Genomic DNA, 25,725 nt, shown 5'->3' with positions numbered 1-25,725 from the left:
CCCCGGGCCCCTGCACGGAGATTCCCACCGGGACAAGCAGCCCCTGCTCCAGGACTGCCATTCCCACCGCCGCTTTAGCAGGTACAGATAAGGCCACAGGAAGGCTGGAGAGCACAGGCATCAGAGCAGGAGCTGGGCAGGCACAAGGGGAATGCTCCAGCCATAGAGAAAGTTTGCCTTCTATGGAGATCTCCTTCTGCACTGCTGGCACAGAGGAGAGGCCTCAGCCTCCACAGATGCTGGGAAGGGGGAACAAAAACATCCAAAAAAGCTCAGGGCTGCCCTCACAGAGACCTCTGGCAGAGCTTCATACCACCAACCCCCCACAGCACATGCCCATACAGGCAAGGGCTTGTCCTTCTCCCAGCAGGGTAGGGAAGATCCCTCTCCTGGTCCTCAGCTGTATCCCAAACCAGTCTGCATCCTTCCAGCCTGGGAAACGGGACCAGGGAGGGGCCAGGCCAGGCCTGAAGCATCCCACACCATTCCCACAAGAAAACACCCAAGACCACAGAAAAAGTCACAGCAGCCTCTGGGTATATATATATATTTTTTTTTTTTTTTTGGTTGCATTTCATATATTATCCAGTTTCACATTCTCATAGGATCAGCAATTATAGAGCAACTTATTCTCAAATCTTTTAATACAAGCGAGACAGCCATGGTCAGATAATACTTAAAGCACTTCAATACCAAGCAATAAGATGCTAAAACAAAAATTGCACAAGTTCTTGTTTACTATGCCTGACTGAATCATTGGTACAGAAGACAACCCTTCTTTTTCAAGCTTTTAACTAAACATTAACTTATCTTACAGGATTACAATTTCTCTTTAATAATAATAATTAATTGCACACAAACACACAAGAAATTCTTTATGATGCATAAATATTTCCTTATTACACAAGGTACAAAAATACTCGTACTTTTTTTTTTTTTTGTTCGGTATTCCCATAAGGATGGCTGATTATTTGGCAAGACTGGATGCTCTCCAATCAGAAGAATGTGGGGAAAAAAAAAAAGAGGTTATATATTTTACAGCTGTTCTATATATAGAAGTTTGAAGAAGGAAAAAAATAATATAATAACCCTGACTTTAAAACAAGCAGAATGGATGAGAACAAAAACCCAGTGCATCATACTTTAAAAAAAAAAAAAAAGAAAAAAAAAAGAAAAAAAAAAAGCATTTTTCAAATTTTTCTGGTCGTCCTGGGGAGGGGAGCGTGGAGGTGGGAGAAGGGGTGAGACAAGGACAGTTAGTATTTCTCAAAGCCAAGTCTTCACCGAAGCAAGAGGAAAACCTTGATGAATCAATCTGTTGGGCCAAGACCTGTTGCTAATGGTTACACAAACGCTAGAACAAACAAACTTACACTCACACAGACACAAGTTAAGTGTTTTAATTCATGCCAGAAAACATGCAAAACCCATTTTGCCTTTCGATTCCTTCAGCCGAGCCACCCCCGGGGCAGGGAGAGCCTGGGGAAGCCCAGGACCTAGCCCCCAGCTGGGTTTCAGTGCAGCCAGATGGCAAAGCTCAGGCAGGGAGGAGGTCCTGGGGATGGCTTGAGGGAGGGATAGAGAGAGGGATGGAGGCAGCACACAGCCCATGGCTGGGGCCACGATGGCTTCACAGTCCAGGGAAAGGGGTGCTGGCAGCCGCGGGGGCAGTGCGGCGGGGCCGGGCACGTTGTCCTCTGGCCACATACCAAATCCAGAGGAGTCGGAGCCATCGTCCCTGGCACATCCCTCTGCGGAGGGGCAGGGAGGAGGAACATGAGTCAAGGAGAGACACTGCGGGAGAGGAGCACGGTGAGCGGGGCCAGCTGGACCTGTGGCCTCAGGGTCTCCCACAGCCTCCTCCCCACCTGGGCTTGGGGGGGGGGGGGGGTCTCCCTGCTCCCATCCAGGAAACCCAACCACATCCTTGGGTGCGTGAGTGGGGCTGAGCCCAAGCTCCCATCCCTCCTCCCCCCAAGAGTCCAAGGAGCCCAAGGAAGAGCAAGACAAAGACCTGACTCCAAGAGTAATTAATTACTTACTAATGAACTAACAAAACTGACGAGACTTCCATCCTTGCTGGGTAGCTTCAGAGGGAGGATACCAGCGCATCTGGAAAAGAAAGCCATGGCAGAGGATGATCCATGATCCAGGATTACCTCAGCCAGAGTACAAACCTTCAAGCCATGTGCAAGGTCCATGGAGCAAAGATGTCTCCAGCATGGGAGAGGAGGCTCCAGGGTGAGCTCCAAATACTACTTGAATTGCTCCACCCTCAGCCAGCCAAAGGAGGCATCTCAAGACCACAGATTAAAAGCAGACAACCTCTACAGGATGTGTATGGGGGAAGAAGTGCTCATCCACTACAACAGACACCCATGGAGCTTTCCAAACCCCAACCCTGCTACCAGGAGTGGCTCCAGGCAAACCACACCATGGGAAGAACTTGGAAGAGCTGCAAACCAGCAAGACTTGGAGGCTTCCCTGGCGGGTGCTTGCTGCCACATCTATTTCTCAGACCTGCTTCTTGCCAAGGAAAGGGCTGGATGGGGACCTAACAAGGAAACAAGGGACAGTAACTGAACAGACACCTTCCAGCCCCTTAGGGGACACAGTGAGCTGGCAACATCCAGCCCCACAGCCTCAGACATCCAGATGACCCCATCTGGTCAGCAGGGCCAGTGTGTCCGGCTGGGCTGCATCAGCAGTTCCGTGCCTGACAGCAGCAGGAGACAAGCCCATGCCACTTGACTGAGCATGGATCTAGCAGCTGGAGCAGCAACTGGAACTTGGTCCTGCTGCTGGAGCACAGCAGCCACCCCCAACTCCTCCCTCCCCAGCTGCCTGGAGAGAAGCACAGCCTCAGCATGTTCAGGGCTCTGGGAACCAGCACAATGATGGGCTTGGTTCTAAGATGGGGAGAAAAGTGGCAGAAAACCCCCTGGAGCCCCATGCGAGCCATTCCCCTTGTCCCATTCATCCTGGCACAGCTGTCTCCTCACCCAAACAAGCCTGGCTAGATGCTCCTCTCCCAAGGATGTGCAGAGATGTGCAGCAAACTGCAGCAGCCAAGTTTTGCCCCCACAGCCATGAGGGCTGCAGTGCCAGGAACTGCAGCCACATGAGCTATGGGCCTTGAGTCCTTCTCCAGGGGATGGCTCCTAAATGAGCCCTGCCAGTCAGCAGAAGCTCTGTCCTCACAGGAGCCTCTCATCAGCCCAGAACAAGGCCAGTTTGGACAAGACTTGAACAACCTAGTCTAGTGGAAGATGTCCCTGCACGTGGCATGGGGGTGGAATGAGATTAGTTTAAGGTACCTTCCAACTTGAACCATTCCACGGTTCCATAATCTGCTGGACTCTTGCCAGACACCTTCACAAGGCAAGTGGATGCCCCTAAATCAGCTCCCAGCTGGCCCCATACCTCACTTCATGGCACAGCATCCCAGTCAGTCCAGCCATGGAAATCAAGGGCATGGGTGTTACCAAGACCCTCCTCCCCAGTGAGGGGTCCCACCTAGTGCCAGCACCAAAGTGCCACACAGTTTTCCCTTCTCCTTTAGCCAGGGAGAGGGACCTTTTCTGGCCAGTCAGGGCCACCACACTGTGCACAGACACCACTCAGAAAGGCTTGGCATGGACAGCAGCATCACTGACAACTTACAGGGCCACCACAGCAGCTGCCAGAGCAAGGACAGGGATTTCTTGTCCCCTGTCACCAGGAGGTGCTTGCTCAGCATAGCCACATCGCCTCTGCAGCCGTCCTCCCTGGCCAGTGTCTCCCACTCCACACCCCTCCCCTCGACAGCTGGAAGCAGTTTCCTCCTGTCCAGCAGTAACAGGAAACTCCCCCTTCGTTCTCAAGGCTTAACCCTGAGAGCTGCCTCCACCCCACGCACGCTCAGCCAAGCAGTGCAGCCAGGCCATACATGAGCCAGTACAGCCCAGCCTGATGGCCCTCCATCCTGGCCTCAGAGCCACCTTCTGGCCCACCTGCAGAGCCTCAGCACCTCCACTTTGAACAGAAGTCCTGGTTTTCTCTTAAAACAGGCACTGTTTGTAGCTCTGGTGCTAATAAACCATCACTGCAATGGACCACCCCTCCTTGCCTTCCTCCTGCAGGTCTACAATGCTCACACACCAAACCCACTCAGCCTGACACACCATGGCCCCACAGGCCACCAGCCCAGCCCTGCATTCAGAGGGGTTCAGCCTGGAGCCCCACAGGAGCTGCTACAGATGTGACAATCCTGGGTACAATCCAAGGCTCTGACATGCTGGTAGGATGAGGGAATGACCTGCCAGGTCTTTCAGCCTACAGAAAGATTAAGGGCTTGATGGGACGAGGCAGGAACTCAGTAGGAGGGAGGTTCCCAAAGCCAGCAGAAAGCACTGGAAGCTGTGGATCAGAGGCAGCAGATAGCCAAGAGGATGCCCTCTAGGCACCTGCCAAGGCTGTTCTCTCTTCACACCCCTCAAAATACTACATCTGTCAAGGAGGAAGCTGAGAACTAATGGAGATGTTCATCACTGGGTGAGGAAAGAGAGCAAGAGAGGCTTTTACAGGAAGAGACACAGTTGTTTCTGGAGAAGCATTAGCTCACAATTGGAAAGGAGTCTGGTCACACCATCAACACATCTCCTGCTTGCAGGGATGAGGCAGCCACTGCTGGCCAACTGCAGCAGCCTCGTGCTGCTGCCTTCAACATCTGTCTCAGAAAACAGCTGGAGAAGAGAAATGTGTGCCTCTGCCTGCCACCTCCCAGAGGCCAGGAACCTCTCCCTTTCTGCAGCACAACACCAGGAGCTGCCTAAAAATCACAGTGAAATTATAAATGGAGCAGAGCAACAGCCCATCAGAGCTTCACTCTCCTTGTCAAAACCTCCTTTGTCTCTTCCAATTGCCCTCAGAATTTAAGTATCCAGTTGTCCACCATCTTCATGGGAGAGCAAATCCTTCAGAAGAGGGGAAGTGAGGACCAAGTACACAGGTACCTCCTCAGAGCACCTTTGGCTTGGAGGACCTGCCTTTCCTCCTTAGTTACGTCTAGGTTTGCAGCCAGCCCCAGCATCTTAGAGCTCCGACCTACCTCTACAGCTGGTCCCCAGGGACCAGAAAGGCTCCTGGTGCAGGCAGGCACAAAGCACTCCCTGAGCTCCTGGGAGCTGGTAGGATCCAACTAACACATCCAGGAGCTGCATCTTGCTGCCAAGCTGCTGAAGTGCAGAGCAGCATCCTCACTGGTGCTCCTGAGATCCTCAGCCTGGCAAGCCATGAGCACCTGGTAGGCAGCACTGCAGGTCACCGGTGTGAGCCCTGGGCAGCCCCCGCTGGTGGCTGGCGAGAGCTGCTCTGCTCCATCTGGAAATGTGAGCCAGGCAGGCAAGGACAGACAGCACAGGCACCACCTTGCCCTGTGTGCTATGTGCTGGACACACACCCACCCCAGCAGCAGGCACTGCACCCCAGCCACCTGCTCGAGGGCCTCTCAGGGGCTGGTGTGGGGCATGATGAGGTGTGGGAACAGAGCAGCTCAGCCCACCACCAGGAAAACCAGATGCCGTGGGATCAAGCTCATGCATCTCCCAAGCAGCTCTGGCGAGGGAGAGCTGGAGGATCAGCACATCATCCCACACCAGGGCAAGGAGCATGTGGGCAAGGCAGGCACTGACCCTTCCTCTTGCTTAGGAACATTCTAACAGGCGTGTATCCATCCATCAGTCCAACGCCTGGTACCCCTACAGCTCAGGGAGACACACCCCTCTCCAAAACTGCAGCAAACAAGCATTTCCCCTTTTCCAGCAAGTTGTGTTGCTTTCTTTTGTGTTGAGCCAGCCAGGGAGAGCCACTGTTGGCCACAAGTCTCTTCTGATGGCCCAGCAGTCCCACCACTTACCAAGGACAGCTGCTTCAGAGCATCCTCTGCTTGGAGGATGCTCAGAGCATCTCCTGTCTGCTTTTCCCTGGCTAGGAGGGAATTGCTGGCTTGGGGCTGCTTGGCCAGCTATGCCACCACTATGTCACTGGAGTTTAGAAAGTTGCTACAACCATGAACGTCTTGAACAAGAGGCTTCACATCTCTGGGAAGCACAGAGCTTGTCCAGAGAGAAATAATCCTGGGAAGTCCCTACATGACAGGGCCAACAGGCAACAAGTTATTAGGGACAGAAAATTCATCCTGCTTCCAGTCTAGGATGGGTCTGTCAGCTTAGCTGCAAGGGAAAGGGGGTTTGGGTGCTTTCGTCAATGGGATCAGCCTCAACCCAGTGCCAGCAAGTCCCAAGGTCCTTCCAGGTTCTTGCACAACCACACAGCCATGATCCAGGACTGCTCCCTCCACCCACCACTCACTTGGTGAGTCTACCAGGACCAAGCAGAACAAGACAAGCTGTATCATTGTCTCTATGCCTGTGTCAAGCTCTTCCCATTTTCCCAGGAGGGGAAATTATAATTCTGCACATCTCTGCACCTCACAGTTTTCTAAGGGCAAAGGCAGACCTGGGCCCTCATCTTTGGTGGCTTCTTTTCTTATCATCACTTCCCCAGAGAGAGGAAAAGGTCTGCTCAGAACCACTGCAGGGAGAACTGAACCAGGGCTCATTTCCTTCAGTCAAACATCAACCATCCCCCTGCCAACCAGTCCCTTCCCTCTTCCCAAGCTCCCAGTCTCCTAAACCACACACCCCTCTCTCCCAAGGCTGCTGATTCCTTCCATTACAGCTCACACAACCTGTGTCCTGCCTGTGATTTCAGGTTGCAAGAGAGAAGTCAAGCTCCAGGTAGGAACTGGCTCCATTTCCATTACCAGAGAGGAAAGCAGTGAGATTAGACCCATGATAAAGGGCAGGGTCTGTCCCGGTATGCGATTCTGGAACAAAGTGACCGGCAAGTGCTGTTGTCTAAGGTGCCCACTAAAATTTAGTCGTGTGCTATCACTACCACATCACTCACCTCCCCCACCGTGTGCCAGGAGTGAGGTCAAGGTGTATTTCTGGTTGCCCTCAAAGGGTCAAGGTTGGGGAGAAACCAGGTTTCTTTCAGGCCAAGTGGAAGGGTGGTCTCTACCCCAGCTCAACTGGGCTGCTCCCCTCCCACCGGCAGGGCCTGGCTGAGCCTGGCTCAGCTGGGAGGAGCTGATGTAAGATGGTGCCATGCTGTGTGCGCCATGTCATGTGCTGCGAAGTTGGAGATGTGGGTTAGAAAGAAGGCCTGGCATCTCATTCCCCAGGCTCTGGTGGGTGGGTAGCGTGAGGCCCATGCACTGGGTTGCCAAGGAGATATGGGCTACAGAGATGGGCAGAAGCTTGCAAATCCCACAGTGCACCTTGGAGGAGAGATGGTTACCTTACCAGTCTTTCCAGATGTGGCTGCCATCATGCTTAACACTTCTAGGAATGGAGCTGTAGTACAGCCACTCCACTAGCTGCAATAAGGCATCACTAGGGCGTCCCATCTCCAGGGACAGCTCTGAGCTTCGGGGCTAGCCTGCGCTGGCATCATGGCTGGAGTTCACTAGGGACATCAAAGGAGGCATTTGAGAGAGGGTGGGAGGAAGGGAAGGCAGATGGGACAATCTTAAAGTCAGCAGAGTCCCCGGTGGGGCAGGGTCAGGCTACAGTCACAGCTGCAGCAGCCTGCTGCCTGCCCAGAGCACAGCCAAGGCACGGACGTGCCAGGAGCAGCAGCCATCGGCTAGGAGTGGCTTACCAAGGGTTCCCGAGGCCAGGCCAGCCTCTCACCACCTCCTGCCCCTCATCCCTCCTGCCAGCCCTCTGGGCAGCTCTTCAGGAGGCCAGGCCAGGCCACCTCCTCTCCCCATTGCTGAACTCAGTTCTGCAAGAAGATGAGCCCTTCAGGTTTAAATATCTTGTGACAAGATCTTGTTTTAGCTATGTCCTCCAACTTCTTGCCTGCCTCAAGGCTGATGACTTGTGGAGCTGCTACAGCTCTGGCCATCCCCATAGATGCCCTCCAGTCCAGCCAACACCAGTCCACCAGGAGGAAGAACTGTGGGGAATAACCCATAAGCCCACCACATAAGTGAGCCAGCCCCTCCCAGTGAGGGCAGAGGGCTCAGCACACGGGGACTAAGGGCACAGCTTTTAGCCCAGTTTGTGAGCAAAAGTCATCTCCTTGTTGTGCTCCACCCTCAGCTCTGCAAGGGACAGGGCTCCAGCCCAGAGCTGCCAGCACGAGTAATGTTTAACCCCACTACATTTTATTGGTAACATATCCTGCACCAGGACACGTCCCTGCGGGATCAGCACCGGCTCAGCACAGCCAGGAGCAGCTGGGACTGCCCAGCAGCCTCTTTGGAAAAGAGCTGGGTCCAGCCACAGCCTGGAGGGGCTGCACTGGCTCCCCAAGGCTTAGAGCCCATCACCACACATGGACCCCCTTGGGCAGGGAGTTCTACCTACACAGGGAGCTCCTCAGGGTCTTATGATGAGGCCAGACAACCTCTTTAGAAACCAGTAACTCACTAGCTGGAGGGGAGGAACTAAGAAGGAAAAGATGTAGCTGGAGGCCTCCTTAATACCCTCCACTCTACAAGAGCAGAGTTTTCTCCCCCACTTTGCACCATAAAGTTTTGGTGTCTAACCCTCATACTCAGGATCCTTACACAGTCACCAGTGACCACCCTGGAAGAAACTGCAGCGAAAGTTTCACCTCCCTCAACCACCTCAGGCCAGAGGGGTTGATTTGTCCTGGTCCTCCCTTCCAGGGACAATTCAACCTCAACCACCAGCCTACAAACACATGGGGCAGGAAGACAGTTCTCTCCTGGGCCACTGAGGAGCACAGCACAGCCCTGTACTCGTGGGCACCACCACCAACTTTTGGAAAACACCAGCAAGCACAACCTTCCCAGTGAAGAAGCAGCCTGGCTCTGGAGGTCCTTGGAAGAACATTCCAGTGCTCTTCCTGGTCCTGTTCTGAACCCCAATGTACTTCTCCCTAACCCCTGGAGCTTCAGCCCAACAACAGCTCACCTGTAGAAGGGCAGAAGCAGGAGAGGTCTGCAGGTGTGAGAGGGGCAGGATAGAGGACAGGAACTGGCATCCACTCCACATGGCATTTGGGAAGCAAGCTTGGCTTGAAGCTGGGCAGTTACCATCACAAAGCTTGCAGGAAGCAACAGGATGCCCAAGGGCCAACATAGCTCACTGCCAGCCAGGACAGCAAGGTGAGAGGACACAGCTCCTCCTCCTCTCCATTTAAGCAGGGAAGAGTAGGAGTCAACACCCTGCCTGGCAGGGCAGAGAGCAGAGGTTAAGCCCCAACACTCAGTCCCACTGCCCCAGTCTCCCATGGCACCACTACGGGAGCAGACATAGAAGCAGGCAGAGCACAGCTGGCTGGTCACACTGAGCAGGGCAGGGACAGGGGTTCCAGCTTCTCATGGACAAGTGCTTCAAACTAAGCACCTTAACTTGGAATTAGGACACCGCTGCTCTGTTTTGACTTTCCCTTTGCACATTCGTGGTTTCAAGGTTTATGTGGTCTCTGTACATTAAAGCATCCATGTCAGACCAGTACAGGCATTCCTACATCCTCAGCTCTCAGCAAGCAAACCTGGGGACACCAGGCAGCTGGTTGCACCACCATCTACTCTTCCAGAGGCTTATGCATGGAATGACTCTCCTCACTAGCCTGTACCGAGGGAGGCTAGCACCCTGTTCCATCACAATTCCTCACTCTGGCAAGGCTCTAGTCACTTATCTCCTGCAGGATACCCTCCTCCAGCTTTGGAAGTGTTTGAGTCATTAGGCTCATGGGGTCCCAGCTGAGCCCCTCAATTTAGCACAGAGCTAAGCCTGTTGTTTTCACTGTGACTTGAAATGACATTTCATAGCTATGTTACATGCAGGAAGTGTTTCCTCCCAGCAGTCCCTCAATGTAATTCTCTGGCCATGGGGAGCAACAGAACCAGCCAGAAATCAAGCCCTGACTTCCACCTGTCCCACCCCTTGCAGGAAAGCAGGCTGGACCTGCAGGGTCAGAAATCATCACCCAGCCCTGCCTGCTCTCGGCTGCACAGACCCCTCCTTGGGCTGGTCAGGGCTGGGCGCCCCTGCCCTGCAGCCAGGAGCAGGCTCTGCCCGAGGCCAAGGTGCAGAGGCCAGGGTCAAACCGGCCAAGCAGAGACCGTGGGAATGAGAGCACTGTGGCGGGGAGATAGGAGGGCCCAGCCCTGGCACGGGAGGTGTGGAGCGACTCACCTGAGCGTGAAGAGCTGCGGCCGCAGCAGCCGCTGCTGGGTACGTGAAGGCAGCGTGGGGAATGGCAGGGGTCAGCTCCGTGGTGTACAGTGGGTAGGGAGCCCACGCTTCCGGGGACGCTGGGATGAGAGCCGCTCCAGTCAGGTCATCTAGACAGGAGGAGGAGACAAGGGGACAGTCCCAGTACTGGCCCCAACAGCCTGCTTTGGGGACAGACTCCGGATTCCTCCCCCCAGGCTAAAGCTTCGCGCTGCCATCTTGATGAAAAATAAAACCTGTGTGCACAGCTGCTCCTCCAGCCTCCCAGCCTTGACAGGAGAACCCAGGAATGTGTTGCATTACAGCCTCACATGGGCTTTAGACAGACTGGTTCACACAGGATGCAGGACAGGGGACAGGGGGCTCGGATCCACCTTACAGGTCACCCCATAAGCCTCAGCGGGGTTACTCAGCCCACCAGGCTACATAGAGGGTGATGGCACAGGACTCATCCTTTATGCTTCACATTTAGGGATGCTTTAAAAGATTTATAGTATCACTTGAGCTACCAAATCCAACTTTCATGTCTCAACAGTTCTATGTTGGCCAGATGCCTGTTATTCTCCTGTGGCTCCAACATCCTGCTGGCCTCCCTGCCCCAGGCAGATTTCAGGCAGAACAGAGGTGGGTCTGGGTTCCTTTCCACTGTGGCAGCACTCACAGAGTTGGGCATCTCTCAGGTTGGAGCCATGACCTCCAAGCCCCTCCCAGCATACTCACAGGGGTCCCGTGCAATGAAATGTGCACCCAAGGCAGGGTGGATATTGGTGGGGTTCGGTGTGGCCATCAGCTTGCTCTTGGCCATCTTTGTGTTGGCTTTAGCAAATTCTAACCGCAAGGTCTGGGGGTTCTCAGGGTCGAAGCGGATGCCCTGTCACAGGAGAGAGCACAGGGGTTTCTCAGAGGTGAAGCTCCAGTCCAAGCACAGGCTGTGTTTATTCATGGAGCAAAGCCAACTGAGGAACCAAGACCACCACACTGCAGTCACATGTCCAGATTTTTGTCACCTCACTGCAACACTCAAGTTCCCACGTGCTTTTATTTTTACATTTAGCTGGCCAGGACTAATGTTAGACCCAGGATCACTGTTTCCAACATGAGGGACACAGTTCTGCTTCTTATGTGCAGTTCACCAACCACTACAGCAGGGATGGCTACCAACACAGCTCAGGAAAGGTCTGTCTGCTGAAGCTGGGGTAACTGTCTATACTGGAGTAGGAATAACCCCCATCTGTGTGGGAGCTCCCATCTGTGGTGCCACTACACCTTCTGCCAGCCTGAGCAGAGGCACTAGCAGGGGTCCAAAAACCCAAGGCAAGGTCAACAGCACAGCAGAACCACGTCTTGCTGACCAGATCCCACCAACACTCCTGCAGGATGGGGATCATTTTGGGTGTTTTTCCATGCTGACCATCCTCAAGATATTTTCTTGAGTCACAGCAGGTCCCCACAGCCTCAGAGGCCCTCAGAGCTGTCTTCCAGTGGTCAAAAATTACATTGAGACAGCTTGCATCTATTTGCCCAGGCTGATGTCAGACTTGAACAGCTCTCCTGCTTCCCTGGTGGAATGCTACAGGATCATTTCACTTCCATAGTCCAGGGCACAGCTGGTAGATTACCCTGCCCTGTCTCTGCCCTCAGCTCTGGGTTCAGCAAGGCAAGTGGCCCTCAGCCCCTTCAGCCCCCAAGCACTTTGGGTACTCACATTCAAGGCGTTCTTCGCTGCTTCAGCGCCAGCCCGGCTGTCAAAGGTCACAAAACCCACTGGCTAAAAGAAACAACACCGATTTCAGTTTGGAAGATTCTTCCAGCTCCTCAGGCTGCCTTGCCACCCCCTCTGCCCCAGACAACCAGCAGAAGAGACCATCCTAAGCTGCACAGGGGCTTCAAGCAGAGCTTGGGTCATTGGCTGAGGATTCCTGCTCTGCATCTGCTCCCACTGCAAATGTTTTGGCATTCTTATGTGTGGGGACACTGCTCAACCTGATAAGCCCCCAGCATGGCTACCCCTGCCTTGATCAGCATGGGAGTGGGGAAGGCTGATAGCAGCACAAGGTTTGAGGCTGAAGCCTCAGGTCTCACACAGGGCAGCAGGAGAAGACATGGAGACATTCAGAACATGCTGGGTCAGTAGGACCCCTCTGTGTAGCTGGTGCTAGCCCAGACAGTGCATTATACAATGAAATGGGATCTTTCTCCTCTCCCCTCCTGGCACGTCCAGTTTGCTAGCAAAAGCCAAAAATACACAGGCTGGAAGGAGGTACCTGCTTTGAAGTCAGCTTGATCAGTGACCCCTCATAACCCTGCAGGAGAGAAGAAAGCAAGTCAGTGTCAGGCTCCTGAAGAGGCCATACTACAACCAAGACACAACACAACAGCTCCAGGAGCTCCTGTAGCACCAAGCCCTCCACAGGGTATGGGCCACAGTAGAAACAGGGTCAATAATACTTCTTTTCCATCAGTAGAGAAGACTGGGGGCAGAGCAGGTATTTTAGCTCTTCCATCCTGGCCCTTTGGGAAGGAATTCCATTTTCTAGCTCTTCATCCAGCTACAAAGATGGGCACCCTGCCCTGGCTAGTGCCTAGAGAAAGCAGAGCACCCTCCCTATGCTAGAGGAGTGCAGGCAAGGGAAGCCCAGCTCCCCTGAGATAGCCTAGGTGGTTATTAGAGAAGAATGGAGAGTTTGGGGGATGAGGACACATACTCAAGGAAGAGCTGGTCCAGCTGAGCAGCAGGGCTGACCAAGCAGGTTTCATCAAGCTTAGAAACAGCACGATTCCAATGGCAGGCTCCAGCTGGAGGTTCCCAGTTGAGCACAGGTCACAGGATCCCATGCTGGCTTCAGGTTCCCATGTCATCCCTACTTCCCCTGACAGACCTTTGGTGCCAGTTCATCCACAAAACAGCATCTTTCCCTCCAAAAACCAGATCTGGAGACCTTCTTACCTTGAATGGCCGGAAGAGAAGGTAGAGCTCTCTAGGTTTGATATCCACAGGAAGGCCACTGACAAACAGCGTCCGTACCTAGGGGAGAGGCCAACCAGCTGTACTGAAAGGAGATGTTTGGTGCCCAAGCAGGAGCACAGAGCACAGCTCAGAAGATTAAGTGCAGTAAGAACAGGACACCTTGCATCCAAGGTCCACTAACCCTTCCTTGCATTAGGGGAGTGCTGTCCAGGATAAAACACACCTAGTCTTTTGACCTACACCTCAAAGGATTGATGCCTTTGCAAAAATTCAGTCCCTGGCATCATGGCCTGGGTTGATGAAGGCATGGACACCAGCCCCACAGCCTGACAGGACCTTGATGCCTGAACGGGAAAAGGCCACAGACTGCCACGAGAACTAAGTTTGACGCATCCCAAAGGTCCAAAGGGACCAGTACAAACCCTAGTTCTGTCCAGATCATTCTACAGATCACATACTAGATCTCCTCTCCTCAACCTACCCTGGCACTTTAATTCCATCACCAATTCAAAGACAGCCCTCAATTCTGAGAAACACCTCACTGCCCCACTCATAGCTTTTGACTTCTGCAACAGCCCCAGAACATCACTGCAGGAAGATTTTTGGGTCCATCCCAGCTCCCTCCCCAGCACACCTCAGACCCTTCAGAAGTTGCTCCCAGACCCACTCTCAGAGCAGTTATTCTGTTGTGCCCAGCCAAGAGCATCTGTGCTGGGCCAAACCCCTGTAGTCATCTGCTCTTCTCAGGCTGTTCAAGTCATGGACCAAGTCCAAACACACTCATGTCAAAGCAAAAAATACAGTGCCAGTGGGGGACTTCAATAGATAATCCATTAAAATTATAGATAATAGTTCACTTGAATAACCAGGAAGAAAAAAGTGCTGAAGGCTCATGGCCTGGGAGAACTCTGCTCAACAGTCAGACTTATTATAAGCACCTGGCTGGCAGACTATTTCCATAGGAAGCAGCACGATGAAGCTGCAGAGGCTTCTTGTAAATCAGCATAGAGCTGGAAAGGGAAGTTATGTGCAACCGAAGTCATGAAGACACTTATTATTAACAAGGAGCAGGAGCCCCAAGCCAGAAGTCATCTCCTGGCCTGCTTCCAGCACAGAGTGACCCCATTATGTTTGCAGAGCAGAAGGGCTCTGCTCACTTTTTTGTTTTGCTCAGCCATTTCCCCTTCTCCAGACAGAGCGGGCTGTATCCAAAACCATTTTTACCACCAAACTAAGCAGCATATGATTGCCCTGCTCCTGGGCTGGAGGCAGACCTGGAAACACAGGAGCCCCTGCCTCTGTAGTTCTTTGGGATCAGCCAGATAGAGACTCCACCACACAAGGAAGTTTCTCTTACTTACAGATGAAAACTCACCTCCTGTGCCCAGGACAGTCCTGCCAAGACAGAAAAACACCCTTCCCAGGATAAAGCCCCTCAGAATGAACAGTGATTGTGAAAGGCTTGGGATGCTCCTGCTCTCTTGTGCATGTTGAGAGACTTAGGGCTGCCACTGTCCCCCATTAGCCTAGTGTGAGGAGCTCTTCTCTGGCCCAACACAGCTCGGGAGCAGAACCAGAGCACCCTTCCCATCCCCTCCCCCAGCCCTTCAATATGGATGGCTCTACCACACACTCTTGCTTTGCCCTGCCTTGGGAAGCAGAATGCCATGTGGAGCACTCCAGGAATATTTTCCAAGCCCAGGCTCAGTCTGACAGGCTCCCCAACCATCCCACCCCACATCTGATGCTTTAAGACACCACTCCAAGGCCACCCCATGCCTGGACAGAGGGGACAATGCCATTGTTTCTTGGCTTGCTGGCTGCCTCAAAGACCTCAGCGCTTGCACTTCAGCATGAGCTCCACAGAGCGCTCACAGTGCGTTCCCAGAAGACCCACGGCCATCTCTTGCAGGGAAGAACTGCAGAGTGGTGGCACACATGTGCCTCAGCCATGTGAAAGCATTGTCCCTTTTCAATATTTCAGGATCCAAGTGCGCTCAGCCCCCAGAATGGATTTTTCTTCCAAGCTGATAGAAAACTGCATCCCTGTTGGGTCTCTAAATGGCCCTGTGATGCGTCACTTGGTAAGTCCTTGCGACAGGTGTGACAGGATGGAAGATGTGTGGTGGCTCAGGGAAGGGGGAGCCAGAGCTGGAGCCCTCACATCAGCCTGAACAGAGCAAGGCAGATGCCCAGGAAAGCTCTTTGTCAGAGGTAAAAGGCTCCCAGTGCCAGCTCCATAAGTTGCTGCCAAAGACAGGAGCAAGAAATCTTCTCTCTCTGGCCAGAATTTTCCCTTGGCCTCCATGTCCCGTTTGTCACCATCCACAGCATTGAAAAGGCATCGGAAAGCCAAGCCACAGCACCCAGCAAGGGCCACCACTGCTCCAAAGCCTGGGCAATTCCAAATGCCACCAGCCAACCTCTCCAAAGAGGGTCTCAAGACAAACTAAGGAAGTCCCTGCTCAGAACAGCTTGTTGGAAGCGACAAGACCGAGCAGTTGGTTTTACAAGATCTCTGCAGTTCAACACATCCATAAGTGATCTAGAGAAGGGTAAGGAAAGAGGGAGACCAAGTTATTCAGTGAAGGGAGGGTGAGGCTGGTGAGAGACCTGAGCAATATTTTCACAGCACAGAGTGAACTAAGCCAGAGGGAGCTCACTTCCAACACCAGGCATAAAGCAAAGGAGATTTAGGTTACCCCACAGGAGAAAAGCAGGAGGCAGCTCACCAATCTGAGCCTCTTGTGCACTGTGGACAACCTGGTCCAGCCTCTTCCCCTGCTCCCAAAAGAGAGGAAGCTGTAGATGAAGGCAAGAGGGTCTAGACAAGCATCTTCCAGTGGATTAACCAAACTGGGATTCTCCAGTCAGCTCAAGTCCTGCAGGCTTTGAGGGCCAAGTAGTACCACCCAGGGCTGACAAATCCAGGCATCCAGACCTCACACTCAACATGCCACGACAGGATAACTTCTGCTAAAATATGCCTTACTTCAAGTCCACACCACCAAACACAAATCCATCTTCCCCACAGTGCATCTGGAAAAGGCACAGGACAAAAAATACCAAACCAAACAAAAATACCATAAAAAATATCCATCCAGGGCTGGATCAAGAACTGCCTGGGCCAAATTACATGTCCAGACATCCAGCAGGAGCAAATCTCCAGGAATACCATGTTCTTCTGCTCATTCTTAGGCTCTGATGCCAGGTGAAAGCAGTCACATCCCACCCAGGACTGATCTGAACTGGACACATGGGCATGGGGGGAAGCAGGGCAGGGAACAGCTCCCACCTAGGATAGTCCAGTAGAGTCACACAGCTGCAGGCCCTGGAGAAAACATACTCCCTTCTCCATCCCTGCCCCTCTGGGGATGTCCCCAGTCCAAACACCTGACAGAGATGGAGGAGAGCTATGGAAAACAGGATTCATGCCAGGAGGGACAAGACCATCTAGGCCATCTCTTAGAGAGGGAGGATCCCAGCATAGCTTCCCACGCAGGGGGAGGAGGGACACGAACAAACCATTTAGCACTTGAGTTCTCAGTGTCAGTCCTTGCACAGCTGCATCACCCCAGAGACACACACCTTGGGCCAGCACAGCCAGGAGCTTCACACCAAGGCTGCAAGAGAGCCAAGCAGCAGCACCTGCCTTGTGCTACCACAGCCCCAGTTGCTGCCAGGAGACCAGCACAGCTCCCACTGCTCCTGGTCACAGCTGCTTTGAAGTAAGAGCTCTCAAAAGAGAGTTCTGAGCTGCCCTGCAGCCCAAAAAGGGTCAAGTTATGTCAGAAGTGTCTGATGCAAGGGCACAGGTACCCCACCCCCTGAGGCTGCAGTGACTGGGTTTTTTTTTTTGTTAGAAGACTGCTCCGAATCCCCCTCCTGGAGCCAGCAAGGCCAACTGTTCCCTTTGGAGAGATCAGCCCTTTAACTACATCACCCACAGAACAGCTTAGGCTTACTCCAGCCTCCCAAAACTAGTTGGGTCCTGGATCAATATTTCCAGCACCTGCAGCACACAAGCCTTTACCAGCAGTGGCTCAGAGACACCTGAGCATGAGTACAGCAGGAATGTGCTCTAATGCCTCCCCCACATTGTGCTGTTGGACATTCCCCCTCTCCAGGAAGCCACCCCAGTCCCATGCCAGTTTTTCCTAGAAACGAGCCATTTCCCACTAGTTCACACCAATATGTCCACGGAGCCTTCTTCTTATGCTAGCAGCCCCATGCCATCCTGCTGAGGACAGGGACAAGCTCTGCCACAGCATCCCAAAGGCACTTTCCACTCCTGACAGCCACTCTGTTGTGCCAGGAGCTCAGGGATACGGACCACAGCTTTTCCCATTGGAGAGCATCTCACTGGGGTGCCTCCCTGGTATCCGTGGTCACCAGAGGGGGACACAGAGCCCCGGTCCTGGCCACTGCGATTCAGCCAGGGCCGATTGACGCGAGACCGCTGGAATGCGGCAAGGCTGCGGCTGCCCCCGGAGCCGGGACTTATAAGGCACGGGAGCGGAATGGGGCGGCGAGCTTGCACAACAGGGCTGTGGGGAGGGGAACACACAGAGTCCAGTGTCGGGGCTGAAAAATGGGACAGGATCCTCCTCTCGATGTCTCACACGAGCCGTGGGGCTGCAGAGTCCTGCCATTGCAAGCCGGGGCTGCTTTGAACCTCAGCACAAAGTCCCAGGAACCGCAAGGGAGGAGAAAACTGGGAGAGAGAGGGATGTGTGGTCTGTACGAGGGACAGCTCAACAGGCAAGCAGGGCAGCCTCCACACCACGGGGCAAGAATCCTGAGAGAAAGGGCTTGCAACTGGCTACTTCACTGCTCCATGCCTCAGTTTCCCCTCCACCACTCAGAAGAGAAGTGGCAAAAGCCAGGGGCTGTTGCCCTGCCAGCCCTAGCAGAGCTCCGGTGTCCTCAGGCAGGATCACACTGAGCCCCGGCAAAGGATCAGGCCAGGAGCCACTCCAACTAGGAAGCCCAGAGCTTCCCACCCACTGGAGAGATGTTCACCCATCCCCAGAGGGGAAAGAGGGCCTTGAACCTCTCCCAGCACTTGAAGCAAGGCAGGCTTCAGGCATTTCCCTCTGAAAACAACCTTTTGCACAACAGGCACAAGAGGACCAACATCCTGCTGGCCCAGAGGGAAGAAGGCTGACCACAAACCAGCCCAAGTGCACCGGCATTTTGTCCCCAAGGCTGTGGTGTTCCACACTGCTCATAGCCAGAGCAGCCTCTCCCCAGCACTGCTCTTCCCCCACATCAGGCAGGGGATGTCAGTGGGGCTCAGCCTGTGGTCAGGGGAGGAAGACACTCCAACAAGGGGGAAACAGGGAGAGGCACCAGCCCTACTCCGGGAGAGCAGGAAGCACATGGGAGCTGATAAGTCCAGGCACAAGAGAACAGCACCCAAGAATAGACCTTGGGCCTGGCAGAGGAAGCACTGCTGGTGTGGCTTTGCCATGGATGCTTGCTCCTGCTATCAAGTCCCGTCACCTCTGTCTCTGCAGCCTCTCACAAAAAGAACAGCACCCAGATGGGTTTGGGACACAACAGGGGCTCAAAGCTAATGAAACATTTGGAAAGGTAGCCCCACAATCCCCAAGAGATTACTGTCCAACAGGGCAGCTCCCCAGCACAGGGAGGGGCTGGCTGAGCACCCTCAGGTTGCATTCATCACCTTTCACCTTGCCAAGAGATCCACTAAGCCAGAGGGGACTGGCGTGAGTGCCACAGCCAATGTGCTGAAGGACACTCACATCCACACTGGCCCTACCCAGCCCTGGGCTCCAGACACCCTCACCTGCCACTCTCTGGTGTTGGGGACCCACAGACACCTGTCACCATCGGCTGGAGCCACAGACTTTACCTGCTATGGACCAGTTTTTCCTGCCCACAGCCAGGCACCTGCCCTCCAGGCAGGAGACAGTGGTGAAACAGGTTCCTCTGCAGGGTAGACACTGGCAGGAGACATGGGTCTGGAAGCAGGACCCTCACAAGAAATGTTCTCACCTCAGATCTTTCATTGAGTACATCTGTATCTGCTTCACCCCACCACACGATGATTCCTGGGCACTTTTCAGTCCCATGCCTCCCAGGACACATCCAGAGACAGAGGAATCTCTTCTCAAATCAACCCAATTTGGGGCAACACACCAATGGCCATGCCTCAGCCCCATGCAGCATGTCAAGTCCCTCCACAGCCCAACAAGCAAGTACTCCATAAAATTCAGGCGATGAAAAGCTGAAAGCTCAGAGCAGCTCTTCACTGTGGACAGCAGTTATTGGAGTGTCACCTCCAACACAAAGAGACCTTTGGGGACACCGGGAGGATGACAAGCACCCACAGGACTAAGCCAACACTGTATCAGTCCAGCTCTTAGCAAGACAGCGCCACTAGACAGCAGGGAAGGGCTGTGCTACCAAAAAAATGGACCAAAAGTGCCAACCCGAACCCACAACGTGCCCTCTGCCTGCTCTCTCCCAGTCCATGGCTCATGCTGCACTTCAGGCCATTGCTACAGGTGAGACAGGGCAGTTACACATTGAGGGAGACATAGGCCTCCTGTCCTTGGAAGACATCCCCAGGCCAACAGCTTCTGACCCACAGACACACACAACTGACCCCACAGTAATGCAAGAACCAGTCACCACCTGCAGCACAGGAGGGCAGGCACCACCCCAGACTGGGAGGTCAAACATTTCCACAGCTTCTCCTGGGCTGTGCAGCAGGGCTGGAGAACCTCCACATGGGTAAGACCACCCACTGGGCCCTCAGGTTTCCAGCCATCTCAGCACACCATGACCCTATGGGGCAGTGGCCAGAGCATCTTTGCCAAGCCTGTAGCACCCACTTCTGCCGTGCCAAGAGCAGGGTCACCTGGTGCCACTACTTCCTCCTCATCAGATGTGCTGCCTGGCTCAGGATCACACCTCAGTATGGGCCAGGTTCAGCAGCTCCAGTGTTGGAGCTGTCCCCCACTGCCTGGCCCCTCATCAGGTCCCTTCACAGGGCCAGGCACGCTGGAGGAACTTGGTTTCCACTATCCTATAAGGTTCAGGAAGATGCCGAGTATTGTAGTGAGGTCTAACCACCTCACTTCTACAGTCATGCCACAGTGAAGGTTCAAGCTGAAGCCTTTATTTCAGACAGAGCTCCAGAACAGCAGCTGGCCAAGACCAGCAAACTCAAAGGATCTTTCACTCCACAACCTTCCACATTAGTTCCAGCAAGTCTTGAATTCCTACAGTGCCAGATCCTCAAGCAGAGCTACAAGGAAGGACAGCAAAGCCTGAACTACTCTTAGCTACCTCCCAGACATCTCAAAGGGTATCCTTCCTGCTTTGGTGAGGGCAAAGCAGAGACCTAGAAAGGGAACCATTGAGTTTGGCCCTTCCTAACTTCCACAAGGCACCACCAAAAAATCCATAAAATCTGAGGCTAAGGATGGAAAGTTCTGCTCAGCAGCTCCTCAGATTAGCCAAGGAAGAAGACTCATTTCTGAAGCTGGGTCTCGTTTAATAGCCCAGCTGGCAGGAGAAAAATTACCCCATCACAGGGACTAGTTGAGCTGGGATGTCAACGCTCAGACTCACGTCTAAGAAATTTAGATTTGAAAGAGTGGGAAAGGAGGAGGAAGCTCCTTCAGAGGGTATTCACAGGCACCAGGAAACAAGGAGATAATGGGGAGATTCCCACATCCCTCCTCCTGTCAGAGCAACTCAGTACTCAACTCAAGACCAAGAGGATGTCTGGGAACACATCAGTTCCCAGAACCCCTGTGTGTGTGGTGACTCCAGAGTGTCGGCTCAGCCAACAGTTTGTCACTGACAGAAAGCTGCATCTAACACTTAGGGGACTTTTAGGATGCATGAAAACAGCTCTGAGGCACCATCCTCCTTCAGCCAGGCCAAGTGCAAGAGGATTAGCGAGTGGTGACTGTAACTACTACAGCTTCATGTTCCTCATAGTGAAAAGCAGCATCAGAGGAGACATTTGACTCCAGAACTTACACTAACCTTATTTTTTTGCAGCTGTAGAGCTAGAATCCACACATGCACGAGGTATCTAGGTCCACTCAAGCAGAGATTACAGAAGTCAAGAGATGCCTGGCACCAGTCCATGAAGTGCTACAGACATCCAGCACATAACACAGCCCACTCACCAGCAGCATTCCCGGGCAGTTCCGGCAGCCCTGGAGTGCAGCAGCTAAGAAAAAAAGGATGTAGCACTTGCCACTGGGGAGGTTGTCTGGTAGCCAAGTCTTCTGCCTCTCCAACACTGAGTTTTCTAACCCACAGCCTTCCGTGGACCAACAGGGAAGATCACAGAATTACATAATGATTTGATTTAAAAGGGACCTTAAAGACCATCCCATTCCACCCCTTGCCATTGGCAGGGACACCTTCCACTAGACCAGGCTGCTCCAAGCCCCATCCCACTTGGCCTTGAACACTTCCAGGGATGGGGCAGCCACAGCTTCCCTGTGCAACCTGTACCAGGGCTTCACCCTATCACATGGAAGTATTTCTTCCTAAAATTATCCTCTCTGGCAGAGCTTAGCCAGGTCCTCTGGGCTGTCCCAGCACAACTTCTCATTTAATGCCTTCAGCAGTCTGGGATCCCCAAGCTCTACCTCAAGAGCAGCAGCCACCAGGCATAGAGCTGCAAAGAGGCCCTTCAGACCAGCCAAGAGGACACACAGGATAACCACAGACTTCAACTGCCAGTTTGAGCACCTACGCAGCCAGCTCCAGATTCCTCCCACACCCAGTAGACCTATAACTTCCCGGTGCCCTCTCAGGAGAGCAAGAACCAATTTCTAGAGTAGAACCAACATGTCTGCATCAGGCACTCCCGAGAGCAGGGCAAACACACAGGGTTTTATTGCCATGCAGCCATGGACACGCCACCCAGTGTCCATGGGAAGCATGAGAGCTCCTCCAGCTGCTGGAAAAAGCTCTGCCTGCCATAGGGGTGGGAGTGCAGCACCTAGGCAGCTGCCTGTCCCACACTACCCTTTGGGACTGCCAGGAGAGATGCAGCCACGCAGATTGGTGGCTGCCTGGAAAATTAAACAGAAGATAGCAGCAAGTGGGGAGGGATCGCGTTTGGGGAGGTGTCTGGTGAGGAACAGCAGGGACTGACATTAGGCCCTGTTTGTTTAACATTCCCGTTAACGACCTCGAGAGGAGCGAGAGGCATTCCTGTCCTCCGCATGTCACCAGCCAGGAAGCGGCTGCGAGATCCAGGGGCTCACAGATAAGATAAAGGGAAAGGCTGAATTTGGGAGCTTCGCCCCGCTGTATCTGGGGCACACGGCACCCTTCTGCAAACGCTTGGGGAGGCAGTGAAGGAGGCACATGGTGGGGGGGAGTGGGGGGGGGGGGTGGAGGAGTGTCCGCAGAGCCAGGATCTGGCAGTGTTATCCATGCAGTGTGGGAAAATATTCCAGCACACCCTCCTGCATATATTGGGACTGAAGGATTCCACTTTGCACTGAATGTATTTATCACTCTGTATCAAGGGGAGCTTCTGGGCAAGAATTTGGGCCCCCAGACCATGCTGGGATCAAGAATACAAGGTCACTCCTTATGCCTCCACTAGCCTCTGCAGTGAGGAACAGCTCCTGGTCAGCCAGGAGGAACTGGAAAAACAAGCATTCAGAGTAGACTCAGGGTAGCCACCATGGAGCCCAAACTGTGCTCACCACCCACAGCATTATTCCTGTTGGATTCTGGTGGATAAATGACTTTCCAACAGCAATCCCACCACGGACTGGGACATTAACCCCCCACCAGTCCCAGCCTAATCCAAGTGGTGGGTCTTTTGCTGCAGCCCTGGGTGCAGAGTGACAGACACACCCAGTGAGGCCACAGACCATCTAACAGGGTGGACAGACCGTGCCCCTCCCCACATGCTCCTGGAGGCTGCACACTGGAGAGCAGGAGCCCCTTCTGTCCAACCCCTGCACGCTCCCCAGGGATGCCATCTTTAACTCAGTTTTCCAGCCATCAAGCTCCACTCATGGGAGGACCAGCCTCTCCAGAGGGTGAGGATTTCCTGAAACACTCCAGTACCCACGTTGCCAAACAATCAGCCAGCAGTGGGGAACAGACCAGCTCTTGCCCAGCACCAGGAGGTCACCTGACCACCACCTGTGAGGCACCAGCCCAGCTGGAGCAACACCACTGGGATGGGATGCACCAAGTGGCACCAACCTTGGGGAGCTTTGCAGGCCAGTGAATAATTGGATTGAGGAGCCGCATAGAATCTTCTGCACACGCATGCACAGCCTGTGAAACCCCCAGATACCGAACCTCCCTCCACTGGGAGGAGCACAGGTGGTGCTCCCCAGGTGCTCAGGCTCTCAGCCCACCCACACCAGTGCCACCCGGTGACACTGGGACATCCCACCCGCAGCATCTACATCCCATTGCATCAGCGCATCACCTATGCCCTGCTCCACGCTGCGGACAGAATCGCTACAGCCACCACCTGCCAATCCATTCCACCCCATTACTCAGGTCACCCCTGCTGGGGCTGAAGCCCAGGGGATGTGGCAGCCCCAAGTCAGCTGGCGCACAGGGCCTGCGCTGCCCCAGTGGGTGGTGGAGTAAGCCAGGCGCCATGTTGCGGCGGCGAGAGCGCACGGAGGACAGCAAGGGGAGGGGACTGAGCACCTCCCCAGTCCTGAGGGCCAGGCACGGAGGACTGCAGCAAAACGTTTCCAAGGCCAGGCATATTCCAGTGCCCTCTCCAAGATGGAGGACAGCTAGTAACCACTATGGCAATACCTGCTCCAGGGGTGCAGTAATGACATCAGCCAATGGCTCCAACAGCCAAAGTGCAAATGTGGAGGGCTGCAAGCTCTGGCATGTAGCTACAGACAACCGACCCTTACTAGCCTTCCCAGCCCTGAATCAGAGCACCAGGCTCTGGCTTGCAGTGGCATCTGGGGGAAGGGGCTGCCAGCAGGTCAGCTCAGTCCTCCAGCCCTAGCCAGGCTGCCAGCAGACACGGAGCAGGGCAGGGGCTCCTCCTCTATTATCCAAGTGTCTCCCTTGCAGCCCACACAGGCAGAACGGTGCTGGATCCAGAAGCCCTCCAGCTACAGGGACGTGGCAACAGGACACCATGCCCACGGGCACCGGCTGCGCTGGATTGAGCGGGGACCTGCCAGCCCTCTGCCCCACAGGGCTACAGGGACACTGGGCTGAGCAGGGGACTTGCCCTGCCCGGCCCCAGCAGCTCCTCGGGGCGACCCGGGGACTGCAGCACCAGCTCGCCAACACCTTCGTGCTCTAGCTCCTAGAGCCTGGCCCCAGCTTCTCAGCCCGCAGCAGCCCCGGCATCTGGGCTCCGGTTCCCCGACGACCCGGGTATCCAGCCCTGACACCAGGTCCTCTATTCCCCAAAAGAGGCGCTACGCTCCTTCCCGGCTTCCCCGACGCCCCGGTGCCGCCTCCGCGGTCCCCGATACCTCTCTGCTCCTTCCCCAGTACCCCAGCCCCAGTTCCCCGAAGACGCTGCGCTCCACCCGCCGTCCCCCGACACCCTGGCGTTCCATCCTCGCCGCCCCGTCCCTGGTCCCGCCGCTGCTCCCCGTTCTCCGCCGCCGTCGCGACCCAGCCCCAGGCCCCAGCCCCCAGCCCCGTCCCCGATCCCCAGCCACTTCGGTGTCCCGGTGCCGCCGCCGCTCGCAGTTCTCTGCCGCCCCATCTCCCATCCCGGCGCCCACCTCCTCCTCGACGGTGCCGCCGCTGTTGGTGTGCTCGGTGTCCTTGTTGAGGTTGCTCATGGTGGGGTGCTGGGGCGGGGGGTGGTGCCGGCTGCTCCGAAGCTCCGCAGGGCCGAGCCGGGATGCCGGTGTAGTGCTGGTGCGCGGGGGCGGTGCGGGGCGGTGCGGGGCGGTACGGCGCTGCCCTCCCGGCTCACATACGGCGTCCCGGGACGGCACCGCTGATAAGGACCGGGCCGGGCGGAGCGGGGCCGGGCGGAGCGCAACGAGCCGCAGCTGTGGGGCCGACGCGCCCCAGCCCCAGCCGCCGCTCCCGGTGCCGCCACCGCGCACCGAGCAGCGGGGCCGGGACCCGCCCGCCTGCCCCGCCCGGGGCCGCCCCCGGCCGCCGCCGCCAATCCCGGCCCGGCCCGGCCCCCCGGGACCGCGGGGAGGTTTTTTCTTTCTTGTTGGGCTAGAGTTATTTTAATTATTTTTCCCCTCCTTTCCACGAAAAACTTTGTCAACTTTGATGAACTTTCGGGTTTCGACTTTCTTAAAGGGCCCGCCGGGCTCTGATCTCGCGGCGGGCCATGCCGTTCCCACCTCGCATCGCCGGGACGGGGAGATGTGGCTCAGCCCCCGTGGGGGTCCGAGAGCCCCGGGACGGCATCTTTGTGATCCCCGATGAGAGCCCCGAGCCCCAAGAACAGCAGCCCTGGGAGCTCAGGACGGGCATCCTGTAACTCCGGGACAGCGGCCCTGA

At 54.8% G+C, this 25,725-nt stretch overlaps 1 protein-coding gene across 2 annotated transcripts; it reads right to left on the bottom strand.

Annotated features, from left to right (window-relative positions):
• Positions 1-530: 530 nt before the first annotated feature.
• RBPMS2 (RNA binding protein, mRNA processing factor 2) lies at positions 531-25,268 on the bottom strand. Of its 2 annotated transcripts, none has more exons than XM_053954553.1 (8): positions 24,981-25,268; positions 13,210-13,287; positions 12,527-12,565; positions 11,968-12,030; positions 10,983-11,133; positions 10,224-10,372; positions 2,043-2,112; positions 531-1,794 (listed from the first exon to the last, which is right to left on the bottom strand). In XM_053954553.1, exons 1-7 carry the CDS (start codon positions 25,038-25,040, stop codon positions 2,050-2,052), a joined length of 603 nt encoding a protein of 200 aa, XP_053810528.1. In that variant the 5' UTR covers positions 25,041-25,268; the 3' UTR covers positions 531-1,794; positions 2,043-2,049. The 2 variants fall into 2 exon arrangements, with proteins under 2 accessions (XP_053810528.1, XP_053810529.1); XM_053954554.1 differs by having other exon boundaries at positions 531-1,751.
• Between the last annotated feature and the right edge of the window lie 457 nt (positions 25,269-25,725).

Source organism: Vidua chalybeata, chromosome 13 (assembly GCF_026979565.1).
Source record: "Vidua chalybeata isolate OUT-0048 chromosome 13, bVidCha1 merged haplotype, whole genome shotgun sequence".
Lineage (NCBI taxonomy): Eukaryota > Metazoa > Chordata > Aves > Passeriformes > Viduidae > Vidua > Vidua chalybeata.
This window is presented reverse-complemented; position numbering and strand designations above follow the sequence as displayed.

Bases quoted from the DNA above. Each gene is read 5' to 3' on its own strand.
- RBPMS2 (XM_053954553.1), bottom strand. From the start codon at position 25,040: ATGAGCAACCTCAACAAGGACACCGAGCACACCAACAGCGGCGGCACC. The intron at 12,031-12,526 runs GTACCTCCTTCC...TGTTTCTTTTAG, and splicing joins TCAAGCTGACTTCAAAGCAG to CCAGTGGGTTTTGTGACCTT. The intron at 2,113-10,223 runs GTGAGTCGCTCC...TTTCTTTTCCAG, and splicing joins CCGCAGCTCTTCACGCTCAG to ATGCGCTGGTATCCTCCCTC.